General features: G+C 40.4%; 1 protein-coding gene across 7 annotated transcripts in view; it reads right to left on the bottom strand.

The window, feature by feature from the left end:
* The window catches only part of LOC119649648 (mitogen-activated protein kinase kinase kinase 15), an 84,773-nt gene that overhangs the window by 29,918 nt on the left and 36,662 nt on the right, over nucleotides 1–18,193 (bottom strand). For 4 of the 7 annotated variants that reach the window (XM_038051905.1, XM_038051919.1, XM_038051930.1 and 1 more), the window contains exons 4-13: nucleotides 17,069–18,109; nucleotides 16,672–17,010; nucleotides 16,410–16,610; nucleotides 16,185–16,335; nucleotides 10,888–11,102; nucleotides 10,581–10,816; nucleotides 10,373–10,519; nucleotides 9,342–9,428; nucleotides 8,767–9,058; nucleotides 63–215 (exon numbers count right to left, since the gene is read on the bottom strand). In XM_038051905.1, the coding sequence (XP_037907833.1) occupies nucleotides 63–215; nucleotides 8,767–9,058; nucleotides 9,342–9,428; nucleotides 10,373–10,519; nucleotides 10,581–10,816; nucleotides 10,888–11,102; nucleotides 16,185–16,335; nucleotides 16,410–16,610; nucleotides 16,672–17,010; nucleotides 17,069–18,109 (2,862 nt within the window). The remainder of the gene's footprint in view (nucleotides 1–62; nucleotides 216–8,766; nucleotides 9,059–9,341; nucleotides 9,429–10,372; nucleotides 10,520–10,580; nucleotides 10,817–10,887; nucleotides 11,103–16,184; nucleotides 16,336–16,409; nucleotides 16,611–16,671; nucleotides 17,011–17,068; nucleotides 18,110–18,193) is intronic. The other 3 variants (XM_038051912.1, XM_038051936.1, XM_038051942.1) reach the window with 3 other exon arrangements.

Here is an 18,193-nt window from a genome sequence, read left to right as displayed (position 1 = left end):
TGCAAAAAGATAGATATAATTTATGTGTCTCGCTTGCCAACGTTGAGTAATATTTTACTTACTTGGAACGAGTAGAGAGCCAAATGTAAATGATCGATGGCTGTTGAATCAAAGTCCAGACTTTTTTTCAGATCAGCCATTTTCGTTTCCAATGTAGTTTTGTTTTGTTCCATGATGTAATTTCTTAGGGCTCGAATCATAACTTCTAAATGTGACTGGAAGGATAAGAATAGGAATCATTAATGTTGAAATGTATCTGTTCACGCTGATCATACAGAGAAAGACGGTTTGCTAGTTATTCTTTCTTTAGCAACTCCATTTTTACCAAAAACAACCCAAACGCATTAGCCAATTGGCCCTGCACCATTCCAGGGAACGCTTTCCCTGACACCCTGAGGTAGCACTTTTATTAACTACTTTAAGCGTTTCGCCTGAAACGCCTTTACGAGTAGGATTGCAAATTTCGTTCATAAATGCATTTAAAGACTGATCATTTTTCATTTGGTTTTGCAGATGCAGACCCTCTTCGAGAAAGACGGTTTTTAATTGTATATAAAAATGTTATACAAGCTTCAATTAGAATTGAATGACTAGAATTTGTGATATGCAGATGGTGAGCATTCGCACTTAGACATACCACCTTGCCCAAAAAGGAATCAGAAAATTTGAAATAGGAGATCATCCATCAAAATTGATATTGTCCCTTTTAAAGTAATATCTATCGACTCCAACGCACTTATGATAGCAGTTGATCCATTTTTGGTACTTGGTGTTTTCTTCGATTTTTTATGGCTTGACATTTGGTGAAAAGTGTCGTCGGTAGTTGCCTTTTTTACTCGATGGAACAGAATGAAATGAAAGGAGCCAAATCAGGTGAATTCGGTGACTATTGAATGGTACACGCTGCGTGTTCGACTATAAATTTGCGGATAATGGTAACATTGTGTGACATTTATTTAATTAATAAATTTGTTTAGTAAACACAAAAAAAGTAGGTAAATTTCTAATTAAATATTGTTTCCAGAAGGAAGAGCAAGTAAGTGGCTTAACTTGCGCTTAAAAATAAGGAAGGAGACAGAGCCAAAAGACCTAAACTCTAGTGAGTTGTAGGACCGGTGTAATTTCGGAATCGGAGAGTGAAAGTAGATGTTGAGTTCCGCGAACAGGACTTCCAAAATATCCGCACCACATGTACTAGGGGAGACGATACGGAATATAATATGGGAGTTGGCAGAACAGTCCATTAGGCTATTATAGAGTTTGAAAAGGATACACATATCAAGGAAGATGCGGAGCTGTCACAGTGGAGGGAAATTGAGGATCTAAAGCAGGGAAGCTGCACAGTCCAGCGGAGACCAAACAGAAGCAAATAATTAAAGGTCATCTGCGTAAATCAAACACGAGCAGATTAGGATAGAGGGAGGTATTTAATAAATAGGAATAGTAGGAGGTCAAGTATAGAACCTTAGAGAACACCAAAGGAGAAAAGGAACAGGATGAGTAATCATGAAAAGCAACTCTGCAGGAATGGTTCGATAGGTAGAAGGAACCAGGTCCGATAATGATGATCCGGTCAAGATTACCGATGGGGAACTCAACTAGGGAAGGGGTAAGATAAGGAATGACCAGAGATTTGATGCAGCCTGCATCTAAAAGAGGACGTAATGGTCGGGGAAATAAGCATGGAAGAGAAGTAAAAACAAGATTGTTGTGGGGAGTTGGTAGTGGAATCAGCAAAACCGATGGAAAAAGGAAAAGATTGGGAGGAGTGACGGGAATAGCGAATGTTGGATAAAAATGATTTGAAAACACCGCAAGCAAAGACGATCTCGACTCTCAAAAAGTATCTCTTATGCGCTTTTTGAATCAGCGACTTAACAGTGCCCGAAAGATATTGTAAAAGGTGTTAAGAGCTAGATCACACGTTGAGTTAGATAATAAGTGATCCCCGCTAGTGGAAATTAAGGCTGAGTTGAGACTATCAAAGTTGGCTTTGCGAAAGTTGAACTTAGCTGGTTTTGGAGTTTGACTGAAAGACAAGAGAGTTTTTGGTAGTGTTTAATTGGAGGGCAGGACAAGTATTCATTAAAGGGAAGAGTAGGGGAGACTGTTGGAAGGAATTGGAAAGCTAGGATGATCTGACCAATTGAGCAGGACAGGGAGTTGGATGGGGAGACACGTAAGATAACCCAAACCTAAGGAGAGCTACAAGAGGAGAAGATGAATTCGAGGCGGAGTGGATCTTTTACCGAGGGAACACGCCTACCCCTTTCCTCACATGTCTTATAGTCTTGCATTTTTGACATGCGATGCAGTCTGGCCCAAGAATTAATGTCCTTAGTCATGGGCGCTAGAAAAACTTTGTGGTGACTAACTCACTCGTTTCCAGAAAGCCTGGGTGCGCTATATCATGAATGTGTGAAATACTTCCTTTCAGAAATCGGTCGGAATTATGGTCTTGGGCTTTTGTCTGAGGTTAGCAGACGGAAATCCGGGGACGCATTGTTACTGACGGCTACCGCAAGACACACTCTCTTGACTTAAAAACCGGTTTCGGACAGACTTCTGACTGCAAGATCCCGGTCCAGGTTAAAGAGCAACGGAGATTTCCAACATAGCGGAAAACAATGTCTTTTATGAACAATTGCACGCAGTTCAGGAGTTTCTTCCTAAAGGTGACATTGTGGTTATGATGGGTGATCTAAATGCCAAGGCTAACTCTGGACCTACGTGATGCATCCCACAGCGGAAAATAGAGTACCCTTCGGGAAGCTTCGAGTCTTAATATATTATCACCAAGCTAGATTTCAGACATAAAGAAGGCATTATGTTGCTTAGCCAGCGCGGATAAATTAAAGGCTTAGTTTATAAACACCTAATTTTTTGGTAAAACACGTGAACAGCGAAGAAGGAGCCAGTTACATTGACCGGCGAGACAGACGGGCTGTCTTAAAATTTGGTCGCGAATTGGTGCACTTGCACGACTTAACGAACACGCTTTTAGGTCAGAAAAGGATTATTTACCCATAAGATCTTTCATTTTGACGAATTGCTTCATCGCAACATAGCTGTAATTATTATTATTAATTAATTAAAATCTCCTTCTTTCTTTCTAAGGTTTTGTGTAAAACAAAACCTTATTAAAACCGGTTTACTGTCGTTCTGTTTGTCACACGGATTTTTTTCAGAAATGGTTATATTGATTAACACCAAATTTGATAGGAAGGTGGGAACTGTGAACACACACAAATTCATCTTTTTACATGGAATTTAAGGGGAGCATATACATTACATGTGAGGTACTAATGGGATGTTTTTATAAAAAAAATACACAAAACATAAGACGTAAACATGATTTGATAAAAGCTTGGAGCTTCCGAGTAAAATAGGTGGCAGTACAGAGAGAACATTGGTGTTAAGATAGGACAAAACGGTGAAGGCGGATTTAGTACAATTAATACGGAACCAGAAATGCACTTCTTAGGTATGCAAACTGTTCAACTCATCTGATATTCTGTTCGTTAATTCAGATGAGAAGAGTACAATGAGCTATCAAGCTGATAACCTTAATTTTGTAGGTATTCGTCTTCAATTTGACTATCTTCGCCACCTTCTCCAAGTTCAGATTCATTTGGCCAACATCTAAGATTTAATGAGAGAGCAAACGGATATCATAGTATAGTAAGTGTGTTTAAGGAAAAATGGCATCGTTCATTAAATCCTTCCATATCATCCAAGGTAGCATGGAAGACGTAACTGATAACGAAAAAGAAAAATGTCGATTAGAAAGTCTAATATTAGTGGATTCCATTCTGGACTTCAAGTTTCTCCGAGAGTATACTTCCTTGCAGCACATACATGACGTTTGCGGTTTTATATGTCGCCTTAACAATAACTAATAAAACTAGAAAATCTAGGGACCGCAAAGAACAACTCCTTACTTCAGCGACCCGCCTCCACGTTACCGCCGTCTGCCATCGATATGACTAAATAGTCGATGCTGATCGATAAATATCCAACTAGGAGTCCCAAACAGTGTGCCGCCGATGAATGATGCAGAACTCTACAATTTGTCGCCGTTGTTGCTGCCATCACCAAGGCCCACACTCCCGAACAAGATTTTGTCAGAGCCCACTTTGGCGTTAAGGTCACTCAGAACGATCACAGCGGTTATTCTTTAGGAAACCTCTCCTAAGCTTTGTGTAGTTGCATTAGAAAGCATCCTTCTCTTTGTTGGTGCAAGAGTTTCCAGAATATGAAAGTACAGTGTCATAAGGGAAGAGGAATGCTTTATAGAATTCTCCCTTTTATTATTTGGTTTAATTTCATATCCAGTCGATATCACCGAAATTTTCGATCAAATTGGCAAAGACTAGTGTTCTGGTCGCCCTTGATGCCGTTGTTGGGGAATGTGCGCACATTCCAGAAATCAATAAAAACCAATTAATGTGAAGTCATCTATTCAAAGCCAAGGGCGTCACATGTCCAACAGCAAGCTGCTTGGCAAATATCGATAAAGTTAAAAATAGCAAATACGTGGATTCAGACATATAAGCTTATGCCCTATATTCAAAGTCCATCAATTCGTAAGATGTTAGCTAAGCTTCTGGAAAGAGTGGTGTACCTTCTATTAACCGAAAACTCAATATATTATGATCAGTATTAACATATACATGAAGCACCAAAACTCAGGTGTTAAATGTGAAAACGTCTATGGTTGCGGTGAAACCTTACTTTATAATAATACAATAATCGTTGGCACAACAATCCATATTGGATAAGGGTCTTGAAGTGTGTTAGAGTACTTCATTCAAGACCGTTACGGTACACTACAGGACACTGTAGCGGGCAATGTGGTCAGCATTGTGCTCGCCCGAGATTATTAGCCTAATTTGACTCAGGTACTCATTCGCAGCTGAGTCGACTGGTATCCGACGTCAAATCACGATACAAATTCCACTGCCGCCAGCGAGATTTGAACCGTGACCTTCCGTATGACAGCCTTGTGTTCTAACCACTCAGCTATCCCGACACTAATACTTACTTTAGCCTTAGCGAATTACATTCATCTACACATTTTGCCATATTGAGACTCTTCTCGTCGTTGAATTTCTTTGCCGGTACGAATAGTCAATGTAAGATGTAAGCCCTCCTAAACTTCTCATTGTGACGTCAAAAAAAAAAAAAAATATTGAACCTTACTATTGACTTCCTTTTAAAAGTTTTATTGAAACCATGTGGGATGTAGCGCCATACTCGCGCACCATTCGTGTCTCTTCCCGGCAATGTGCGTCATTCCATCCATAATTATCCGAAAACATTGCCCTCTTATTCCACTGTTCTATACTACCTAATTATAGGGCGACTTACTCGTCGACCATCCTTAAATAGCATAGCGTAACCCGCAATGCAGTTGTCACACTTTCTTTATGTACGCCGACCAAGTACATCATGATTTACTGTTTTAGGCCAGAACATCATTGGCACAGAGCGACCTTAACTTGAGTTAATGTTGAGAGAAATGCATTTCCAGATTTTGCATAAAACAACGAATCCGGATTCAGCATTGTTAATACTGCGCGCGATATCAAGTTTTGTACCACCGTCCGCAGAATAACGCTTCCTAGCTAAATTGATCAACGACTTAGATGTTACACCCACCAATACAAATAAGAAGAATGCGATGACCAGTAAGACTAAAAGAACCTTGATTTTGTTGGAGTTTATCTTTATTCTGTCTGACTTCTACTCCAAATCCAAAACATTTGGCATTTGGCCAAGGTCCATGAATCGATAAGAGAACAAACATATATCAATCTAGTCAAGGTGTTTGTAACGTAGCACTCCATTATCCCCAGCCAATGCATCATGGAAAACCGGTTACGAGAAGAAAAATTAACGGTGGCAAGATGCAACCCTGGCGGACACCGAATTCAAATTGCTCTTAACGATCATTCTTTTCGTTCCCTCATTGGGGAACTGAACTAGGCATCTCAGACCCTCAGCACTTACAAATGAGTTGCAGGGACTCTGTCGGGACTCTGCAGGGACTGTCGAAGCTGCACGGAAAAGTTTCATCCGGCCATGAATGCGAAAGATAATTTCACTACTGTTTGGAGTAGTCCTTATCCTCATGGTAGGATTTACGATTCAAAGTCTCACCTGCTTCTTCCACCTCTTCAACTGCTCATGACTGTGAATTAGAAACTTATTGTTTACATTCATCATAGAATCATCAAAAGGCTTCCGATCACCTGCAATTTCATCCGTAATGTGTCATACATAATTACCATTTACCCCTTAATATCGAGTACAATGGACCATTAGCGCGTCAAATACACGCCATGTGTTCGTGAGGTGATTGTCCAGCGCCTTGGAATACTGAGCTCCATTGCATTGGAGCTATTTACTGTCACTTTCGTCTTCTCATTAACACGTCCACGGAAACCTGGCCTATGCGCTGAGCAAGTTCTTCGTTCCAACTTACATCAATATACCATATCCTAACGCGCAGCAAGTGCAAGGTTGGAGTTTTTGAGTAATAATGCTGATCACTTTCCCTGTGTAACTCTCATATAGTAGCACAGAATAATCTGAACTTGTTCCGAGTGTTGAGAGAATTGCATGTCCCGATTTTAGACAAAACGGGAAAGGTGGATCTAATGTTGTTAATGCGTCAAGCGACATCAAGTTCGCTGGTACTACCGGCAGAAACGACGCTTCTGAGATAAAAATATATCATGATCGTAGTTGACATATTTGAGGAAAGATTTCATGGCCCATGGAAGTCTCCACGTCTTCCAGACAAGGCAGCATTGACACAATAGAAGAAAATAGTATCGATGCCAAGCTGCGGAAGGGCTTCATGTCCAACAACTTTACTCCGCTTGAGCGTAGTGCTGTCCGAGATGATTTCTCTTCTATTTAGAGGAGCAGTCCGACTGCTCATGCAACGGGAACTAGTTGTTTCATCCACAAGAAGCGGAGCTTAACTGGAAGGGGTGCGATTGAGAAGCGTGGTGTTTTGCTCCTTCTTGCTCTTCAGCTCCTCACACTCGTGAATGAAAGGCCGATAGGTAATGACTCTCACAGGACCACCGATAGATTTGTAACCATGTGCACGTTTTTTGTGATGCGTTATACGGTTCTGAAATCACTGGAATCTGCGGTAGCTTCTGCTTCCCTTGCAGCGCAATAACAAATTAATTGTTAGCACGGCGCACATTACAATGAATTTTCCACGATTTCGCATGATATCAGAATCTGAGCGCGACACACTCGGCGTCAATCGCAACAATCATTCATTTATCGATTCGCTTCCATGATTCCGTGATGATGCAGAACCTGAGAGTGATGCTCATCAATATCCATAGGCGGATTATTTAAGGTATCTGCCGTCCCATCAGCAAAATAATTCTCCCCCTGTAGTTGTTCATGTTGAACTTGGCGGGTCGCAGCTCCCCAACCCTGCGAGAAGCGCCGGATGCAACACGCAAGCGACGATCAAGTGATGATTCTGTTCGAGGCCGATGTCAGCACTTCTCTTGTTATACACATCCAGAAGACACCTCCTGAATCTACTGCTGCTCATGATGTGGTCAACCTAATTACTCGTACGTTGTCAATCAGGTGACACCCAACTGACCTTATGGAAAGCTTTGTACTCGAATAATGTGCCACCAATAACGAGGCGGCAGCAACTGCAAAAATCTATAAACTTTTCACCTTCATGGTTACGATCGCGAATCCGTGGCTCCCTCAACACATGCTCGGCTAAGGTATTCTCACAGCACACCATTGCATTCAGAACATCCATCACCATCATAACGTCTCGTTCTGGACTGGAATCTCGCAGTCGCATCTATACAACACGAGATTCATGCATACTCTTGCCAAACTATCCAGAGTACAATAGCACACTACCACAAGAGAGGCAGGAGTGCTCACCAGAGTCTCACCAACTAACCTCACTTAACTACAGAGTGTTCTGCTTGGAGTACTGAAACTCACGCTCAAATTGGAAAAGGAAAACATTTTAATTACCCTCGATACCCTTATCGAAGTGCATATGCATATTCTAAAAGCCGACTTATGTCCTGATTAGTAGATAGCCTGGTAGGTTCGTCATTATCTGGGCCATGAAAAATGGTTCATTAGTAAAAATGGTTCGAAACCTGCATGTTGCAAGCTCACAGATTTCTATACCTTTTAACGACAAGTAGGAAATACCACGAGGGAAGTCCGCAGTCAGATAGGAATTGTGACATTGTTTTGCGACAGGGCTGACAACTTCGTCCACACTAAAGACAAAGACACTGTTTATGGCGGCCCAGTGCTCACCCTCATTTTTTTTCGAGGCCGATATCAGCAGCTCTTTTATTATGCATATTCAGAAAACAACTCCTATAATCTACTGCTAATCGCAATATGGTCCATCGACGTGGAAAATAAAACCTTATTAAAATTGATTAACGGGCTATCTGTCCATCATGCGTACTATGCTAAAAAGGGCTACACTTATCGGAACTGTGAAACGACCCTTATGCAATGATTAATGATACACAACTAAAAATAAATAAGGAATTATACCTATACCGATTGCTTATGAATGAGAAGGGTTACAAAATTAGGACAAATAAATTTCAAATTGGTGTTCAGCTCCGTTTTCTCTCCTTATAAATATTATATTAAATAACAAATCAAACCATCATGATAAGCTTTGAGCGGGATCGATAGTAATGAGTTTAAACGGAAAAGCCTTCTTACCTTATCTATAGCGACTTCAACTTTGTGATTACTCTCAATTTTCACCATCCAAATGTTGCAAATTTTCTCTTCGTCGTGATTCAAAACTCTGGATAGTGTTGCACGTCGCTGAGAATCCTTCTTCAACAAATAGAATCCGTCGCTTTCACTGGCCTCATTGAGTGATGTTTTAGATGGGGTTCCTGATATCTCCACTTCCGGCGATAGTAGCCCGCCTGATGAGCTGCGCCGATTTAATCCGAATGCATCCCCTTCAGCATCAGTATCGATACAAGGTGAATTTGCTAAGCTACTAGAAAAAATCATTTGTATTAAACAAGCTTAATGTCAACAGTTTCACTATTTTTGCAATTTAAACAGCACAAACATATGGATACGAAAAGATGGTAGACGTAGGCATGAAAGAAGCAGAAATAATGCAGCTAAGGAATATAGAAAGCTCGTGAATTAGAGAAGAAATTAATATACTTAGAAAGCAAATACATTTCAATTGAAGAAAACTTCAAAACATTAATAAAGATTCTAACGCATATAACACTTTACCTCCAAAGAAGATGTAACGATTTGTATCTTACCTTAAGCTTGATGTACTTGGTATTTGAATTGGAGCTAAATATGCTTGAGGTGAGCTCTTCATTGGTGATGATTTCGTGACACAGATACTATAAGACATTTTTGGTGTTTTAAAATAAAACAAATGCCGGGGAACGAAAAACACGAAGATAGCAACAAAATTAAATTTACTTAAATAATCATAGTTTAAACTAGATTTCGGTGAAGGATATGTGCTGGATCATGTTTGGAAAACAGGATAAAGTCTACGTAATGATTTGTAAATGAGTATCTTCTGACATTTACATCATTTAACGACATGAGAAAATTTCTTATTCTGCATACACATAATCTGATATTCGAACGCAATTATAAAAACGAATCCAGTTCATCGTTGTCTTTGTTTTCTAGGTTTCAAACAAGCTTTAAAAATTTGCCCATCTTTAGAAAATAAGTTATTTTGAAATAAATGACTGACAATTAACTTTTAAAGGTATTTGCCTTTACAAAGGATTGCCATCTCAAAATTGCTTTTATGTTACCTGTGCTGATCTTCCTGAATATTGATGTCATTCATCGGTTAGCGATTAATCAAATTCAAAAAAGGTATACGTCAGTGAATCCAAAAGCATTTAAAGTCAAGAAAACAACTCGCTCAGGAACATTTTAGAAAACTGTCATTTCCAAACGAAGTTCAAAACATATCCAAGCACATAAACCTTCGTCGCAAAAATATTAATTCAAATCAAAATAAAACATTAGTAAGGGTTGTAAATTTAAATTCCAAGATCAGTATAATTATTTCTGTTAAACGCAGTTTAGAAAATAATATAGAACAGACAACTCAAATCCTGTCGATCTTTCATTTGCCCAGCACCATTTTTGCCAATGAAAATGACTTAAGGTCGTTTTTTAACGGCTCCGTTTCCATTTCCACTTGGAAAACGCAAGACGCAAAAGCGACAAAAAGTTCGTAAAAAATACACATGCCGATTTGAGGGATTGTAGGAAAGGAGTTTCAGAAAACACTTTGGAAAGTGACTGGCATACGTACTCTAATTCTGGAGTTGTTGGCGTATTGCCACTTCCACTAAGCTGTGGCGTTGGGGTTGTTTTTGAGATAAGTCGATCGGCGGGGACTGAAACACTTCTAGAAAACTCAGTGTTGATTACTGGCGGGCGTGCAGCTTTGCGGTGCTTACTAAAATATCAATAAAGGGATAAACATGTTTAGAATATTATTGTATTTCCGCTTTACTCACTCAGACAAGAATGGATCTTCTAGCAGTTGAGTGGATGTCGCTCGCTTAGCCACATCCACTTCAAAGCAACGCCGAATGAAATTCTTTGCCATTGGGCTGAGCTCTTCAGGTATTTCTGGATGCTTTTTATAGTAGCCCACTTTAAACATTGCTGCCTGCGCTGAGCCAAGCTCAATGAACGGAGGCTTTCCCGTTGCCATTTCAACATTTGTACAACCAAATGACCATACATCAGCCTGTGATATTGAAAACGGAATTGTTGATTTTTCGTCAAGTTACTTTCTTCAAATAAATATCATGAACTTACAGCTGGACCATAGCCTCTAACGCCTTGATCTATTACTTCAGGTGCCATATATTGTAACGTGCCTGTAAATGTTTCTGTGATGGGATTGATGCCAGCTAAGCGCTTTGATGTTCCGAAATCGGAAATTTTCACAACTCCGCTGTAAGTATTGACTAGAACATTGTCGCCTTTGATGTCGCGATGTACGATTTTCTGATCGTGTAGGTATTTTAAGCCTGAAAGAAGAAATTAAATTCTAGATTATCACTGATAGTCCCCTTTCAAATATATACAACAGCTATATGTGCAAAAATGTTTTCTATATAATCCTCAGACTGGGAACCCGGAGAAGAGTAACTTTAAGTGTGCCGCTCAGGTTGTTCAGCGGGTATTTGACTGCTCTACACCCTGGAGAATGTTGTTACTAAGTGCAATGGCTTAAGGGAAGCTTGGCTGCCGATCAATTAGAGTCCAGGATACCGTCGACATACGCCACCATCTTCACCGCGTTCCTGTGCAGTATTCATATAATTCCACCCTTGAGTGTCTTCCCAGATCAGATTTGATTACCCTGGTTCTTAGCATGGATGCTATCCATTGCGAAAGACACCCCTCCAGTCCTATACTGGTTATACCCTTCTTGATGGCTTCGATACCGGCGTTGTTGAATGCTCTCTCTATATTTTTAAGAAGGCAATTGAGGTATATTGGTCGTAGTGTAGCGACCGCTCAGCCATGATAATTACCTCGCGAAGAGCAGTTTATATGGATTTTCGTTTGAGGTAGGCGTGCTAAGATTTGAAGGGCGTCCTCTCCATGATCGCCTTTAAATGGACATTCAGGACACACTCTAGGGTGAAGTTTTTTGACCGAAATTCCTCCGCGGATTTATGGCCGCAGCTGCCCACATTCGGTACGAATACCACGCGTACGCGTCTCTAGGAGTGGAGTACATATCCGTACGAAATACAGCTCCGGTAAATCTCTACAAGCCACAACACCACTTTTTCTCTTCTCGGTCAGGATCGCTTTCTGTCAAGCCCAACATGTACCTTTTCAGGCAGTGCATGTATGGCTGCCAATATTTGTACCTGTAGCAGATGCTGAACACCTCGCTAAAATTGGACAGACCTTCGTTCCAATACGATGGTAATGTTTTTTTGCTATTTTTTTTTCAAGAGAGACTTAAAAGGCAATTTCGAATGTCCTCCCCAGAACCCCAATCTAAAGCAAAACAAAATTGTGAAAACTAACGGATGACCCATCATATATCCATTTAAATAATTTCTTCGTGGTCTTCACGGAGGAAGTGTTAATCCAATGCTACCTAGAATGTCTGTTGATCCAAAGAAATAAATTGGCCGTGTTAATTCCTCGCCACTGAGTAAAAGCTGCCAAGCCTAAGTAAAAGGAAGCCTATAACGAAAATGACCCTAAATTAATCAAGTCTCAGTATATTAGCCAAGTAAATATAAACACAGTAGACTTGTTTACAGCTTTCATTATTCACTTTTTCTCTTTTATTGAACTCAATAATTTCTTGGTTCACCACACTTCTACTCCGCTCCGTATCCGGACAACTAACACCTTATCCAAAGCTGCTCTGCCAGCCGTCCATGTCATATTAACGAGAGAATGTTTCGAGACTCTTGTTAACTGACATGTATTCGAATTATTCTATTTTTTCACCAGGGTAATGTCTGATGTCTTCTAGCATTATTAACAATATGGTTGTTATTAATTCCTAAATAAAAAGTCGTGTGCAAACCATGGATGCACAATATCCTTGTGGTTTGCTCAAATGAAGCAGCTCCCACCAGGACTCTCTGAGATACCTAGTCTCCTCCTCCACTGTTCTGCCCCACCTTCTCCAAATCTAAAGCCATTTGACTAAGGCCCATGACTCCGTACTAAAGCAAGTAAATGTTATCAGCGTAATCGAGGAGATTCAGAAAAGATGGCACGGTTTGTTGAGGCCCTACATGTCCCGCGGGCATGATAGCATGTAAAACGACATTAATAACCAGAAGAAATAATATAGGCGACAAGATATAACTCGCTTTGGACTTCAAATTTTTCTGAGATTTTACCGCGATGTAAAAGGTGAAGTGGAGATCTGAGCCTCGCACACTGCTCAAAAATGACTTGCAGGGTCAGTACAGAAGGAAACTGCAGTAGCTACGCCGAACAATCCAGTGGGGAGTCCACCGAGCTGGCCGCTTTCCACTCTTTGGGCCCAATGATGAGAAAGATTTTTTTCTTATTTGGAAGAACAGTCCATATATGTATGTTACGGTTGCTTGCTATATGTTCCATAGTAGGTGGAACTTATATATATTGTGCGGCTAAGGACGGTGGTGAAATACTCTTTACATATTTTAAGCTGGATATCGTCGTGAATGAGGAGTGTATGGTTAACTTCCTTGATCGTGATGCGGTAAACGCGGTAGGCCCACACTGAAATTTCTCACGATATCGGAGCGCGAGTGCGTCACCTTCGCCGACACTCGCTTCCAATCCCTCACATTCATCGATCCGTTTCCAAGATTCCGCAATCAAACAGACCTTGTGACTGCCTTCCTGCCATTGCCAAAAAGCTGAGTAGCGCCTGAGAAAGAAATGTTGCCATAAAGCTCAACAACATTTTCATCCGGTTTCTTCAAGACAACGTTCAATCAGCAAGATAACTCAATATTGAGCTTGGGGAGTTATAATTCCCTGGCGGATGCAACACGCAAGCGAATGACTTCTTTCGAGACCAACTTCAGCGATTTTTTCGTTACGCATATCCAGAAGATAGCTCCTAAATTTACTGCTGATCGCAATGTGGTCAATCTGACTACTTGTCGTATGTCGCCGGCCTGTTGGTATCCGACTGGCGTTGTGGAAGGCTCTGTGTCCAAGCAATGTTCATCAATCTCTCGTTATGGTCACCAAACGATGTTTCATCATCATATGTCCGACCAGAATTTTGTCATGGCGAATCCTGATATTTAATCACCTATCACGATTGAAAGTCTTCTTTTCCTCTACACCGGAAGCTTTGATTTGAAATGTTCCTTATGGTGCGATATGGAAAGTTATCGTCAAGGGGTTCATATTTTGGTGCGTAGTAATAAAAGATTCCGTAGCCTACACAATGACGAAATCTATGAGCGATACCATGACCGTCCGGTTGTGGATAAAATCCGGCTCAATAGGTTACGGTGGGCGGATCACTTAATCCGTATGGATGAGGATGACGCCACCCGGAAAGTCTATAAGGGCAATATCTATGGTAGAAAAAGAAGACGAGGCAGACCCTGCCTAAGATGGAGCGATGGCGTAGGTCAGGACGCCAGACAGCTTTTAGGGATATCGAATTGGTGGACCTCGGCGCAAAACCGGGATGTCTGGAGTTCCTTATTAAGGCAGGCCTAGACCGGATACCGGTTGTTGCGCCGTTGATGATGATGATGAGTAATAAAAGAAGTAATACCCCGAAGAGAGCCAACGTAGAGAGCGAATGCAGTACGGGAAATTTAGTGCTTCGTTCCGAATACAGACACTCGCATACCCACCTAATCCACGTCCAGCAATAGTACAACATGTGCGGCAATGTGCATGGCGAGTAATCGTTGCACAAATGTGTTTTATATACACATTTTTATGTAGATAGGTGACTGCAGCCTCCGGGGCAGGATTATCAATAGCTTTTGCAATTTTTTTTTCAAATCGCTTTGAAAGGTGCAACGATTTTCGCATGAAATATTTTTGGTACCACGCTTTTACGAAGCTTAGTATTTTTATAAAAATGTAGGTCTCGACTATCTACTTATGAGAAGATTAAGAGCAGATTCACATCAAAGACTTTGCTTTGAAAACTCAGAACTGGAATCCGATTTGGGCGAAGATGCCACTTTGAGTCAACAGCAATTGGGAGATATATCGGTCAACTCCACGACATTTGCAAGGGGAAAAATTCACAATTTGGGAAATTGAGAAGCCTATCAACTGGCTTTGAGACAAATGGAGAACAGGAAGAACACATCGAAAAATTCTACTTGTGCAACAAAAAAGTTTATTCCATTGAATCATGACGAATGATGAGAAATGTATTTACTTCTACAATCCAAATTGAAAAAAAACATGAATCGATGGTGGGCAACCAGCAACATCGTCAGCGAAGCTAAGTCGATTCGGGAAGAAAGTAACGCTTTGTATTTGATAGGACCAAAGGGGTGCTGTGTATCGTAAATTTGGCAAAACGGTAAATACTGATCGTTATCGATTGCAAATGTTCAACTTGAACTAAGCTTTGGACGAAAAATGGCTAGAGTGGGTAAGAACACCAAAATTCTTCCATTTATTGGGAAAAAGCTCAGACTTACATTACTTACGAGTGAATGGAAGTACCAATAAACAGCTCCGCAGAGGGATGATCAAGCAGAGATGCTTTCACTTTGTTTGAAGGTGACTGGTCATTTCATTTACAATAGGTAGAGGTTCATCGGATGTTATATGATTGAGAACCGTTGTGAAGTGTTTGTTCCTCCTCTTAAGCTGCTCATCGCCGCAGACGAGGAGTTGACCGTTAAGGCCCCCGGATGGATCATCGATAAGCTTACGACCACCACCAAGCTCTTTCATAATGCGATATACGGTACTCAAATCACTATTTTTTGCGGCAGCTTCTGCCTTTCTGGCCACTGTAATAGTAAATTCCCTTTTGTCGCGGTGCACTTCCCTAGATTGGCGCGGTACCCCAGCTCAAGCGCCATCACGTTCGCCCCATTCATAGCGACAATAAGAGCTTCCAGATCCCTGAGTTCGTCGATCTGCCTAAAAGTTTCAGCAGTCCACCAGATCTCATGGCGCCTCTTCGGGACATGGCCAACAACTTTACTTGTGCCAGAGAAAACAGCAATTTTGTTGCGGTTGTTTATCAATATTCTCCAACGAGCTTTTCAAGGTGCCTGTCATCTTGTCAACAAAATAGTTTTCCTAGGTGTAACACGGCCATTTAGACTGCAATGACTCTTCCCTCCCCTTCTCTCAAACATCGGACTGTATTAGATGTAATAAACCCAAAGAATAAAAATTTCCAAGTAATCATGTCGCTGGTGACGTGGACATTGGGCTAGTTTGATTCTACGATTAAAACCATCGTGGATTCAAGCGAACTGAACGGGGCGCCATGGACTAAAACTAAATGTCCACCACCAACACCAACTGCCTATGCAAAGTTTAAACGAATGCTCATAGGAAATATTTCTACTTTTTTTACTCTCTATGTCTTCAATGAACTAAAATGGACTATGTTTAATTTTTGTACTCACCTTCAAGTATTTGTTTGGCATAAAATGCAATAGTAGCCTCATTGTCTTTCAATGGACCCCACTTTTCTCTTAATAGTGCAGATAGTGAGCCTCCAGGAACTTGCTCCATAAAGATCTTGAAATATCCATTCTCCGAAATTGAGCCCAAATACTATAAAAAACGGTCAACTTTAAAATTCATATTCAAAATTTTGTAGTAGTTGAAATCCCAATTGATTTCATTACCTGGACAATATTTCTGTGTCTGAGTTGCGAATGCAGTTTGATTTCTTCATGTAAAGGCTGTACGTCATGTGTAATCTTTTCTGGCACTTCTTTAATTGCAATCCTTACTTGGGTGTTCATATCACGTGCCGCATACACTATGCCGTATGTGCCTTTTCCAAGAACAGTCTTTCTGTTTTGACCATCGTAGTCATATTCATACTAGAGAAGCAACATACAAAAAATAAATGAGAATATTAAATCTAATTAAAGACCAACTTACTTTTATTTCAGTCTGATCAATTGATAAATCTACGAACACTTCCTGATCCGCAGTCATTTCTAAAACCAAATCGTAGAAGCGTTGACGACATTGCACCGACGGAAAATATATTTGAAAATCGTCAGAATTGTGATGGACATAAAGATAGGCGCAGCGTTCATCACGTTTATATAAACTCACTGATTTTATCTGATTGGCAGTATACAAAAAATCATGAACTTTCTTGCAAGTACCCTTGGAGTGTGCCAAGCAGATATTGATGATTTGCAAAGATTTCTCCTCGGCCCCTAAGTTGACATTTACGTGGCTAGGCATATAGATTTTTTGCGGTTCAAGGATCTGAAATGATTAATATCTAATGAGTGAAGTTCGCTACTATGGTGTTTACGAATCGTACCAAAATAGGAAATCGAATGCCACTAGTTGGCTCCGATCTCGTGGCTTCAATAAAGAACTCCATCCAAAATTGGAAAATTTGTTGTTCAGGACTAAACACGGTATCTTCCGAACGTTTCCTGAATCGATCGATTAATGCGATATTTCCGATAGTTGACTTCAGGTACCAGTTCGGTGGTTTTAATTTAAACATGCACTCGGCAGCTTGAATTGCTTTTCCGTAATCTTCAGCTAGAACCGATATCTCAAAAAATGTCGCCACATCCCAATATTCATTTAATGAAGAAAGGCTTCCTTTCTTCCCTATTAGATTGTTCAAAACCATTCCAATGTGTTGAAGCTCTTCAGTATTTGAAAAGTCCTTTCCATCGATTACAAGTAATGTAGCGAGATTAATTCCCGCGTATTCGTTGGGTTGAACTTCAAAGCTCCTGCGATACCAACGAATTGCATTCTTAAGACTATCCATATCTGTGTGTTCTGACTCAACAAACATATCTTTGTAAATTCGTCCACAAAGGCACAACATATCAGGAAATTGGTTCTCTTTTTTCTCAAGCGCTCTTTCACACGTTTCTAAAGCTTTAACTCTATCTCCCTCTTTATTTCTACGATTCAATGCGAATGCATAAAGGAAACACATATTGCCTGTTTCAACATACTTTCTTTTAGTAGGGATTGTTCTCAATTCGTTCACCAAGTGGACCATTGAGTCATAGTCTTGAACATCCCTTAAAGAGCACATAAAACTGTGCACTACTTCGCCTGATAAAACATTTGGGTCGTCCAATCTTTTTCGCATCTTCCGCAGAATTTTCGAAAGATCTTCGCTATTTCCCGCGAATTGTTCACGTGCAATACGGAGGTCTGACAGAAATTTTTCACGCATATGAGTTTTTGATTGTATTTCCACTTCTTGAAGCAATTTTTTTAGTCTTGTCATTAAAGAAACTGGCCGAGCGTCAGTTTCTTTTACATTGATGACCTGGCACCCACACTCCTGAAGTTTATATGGCAAAAATGTGTAGCTGCCACAAGAAACCTGAAACAAATAAACCATAATAATCCCTTAGAAACTTAATAGATAAAAATATTGTACCAATTTTATGTCTTCAAAGTAAAACCC

Source organism: Hermetia illucens, chromosome 1 (assembly GCF_905115235.1).
Source record: "Hermetia illucens chromosome 1, iHerIll2.2.curated.20191125, whole genome shotgun sequence".
NCBI classification, from domain to species: Eukaryota; Metazoa; Arthropoda; class Insecta; order Diptera; family Stratiomyidae; genus Hermetia; species Hermetia illucens.
This window is presented reverse-complemented; position numbering and strand designations above follow the sequence as displayed.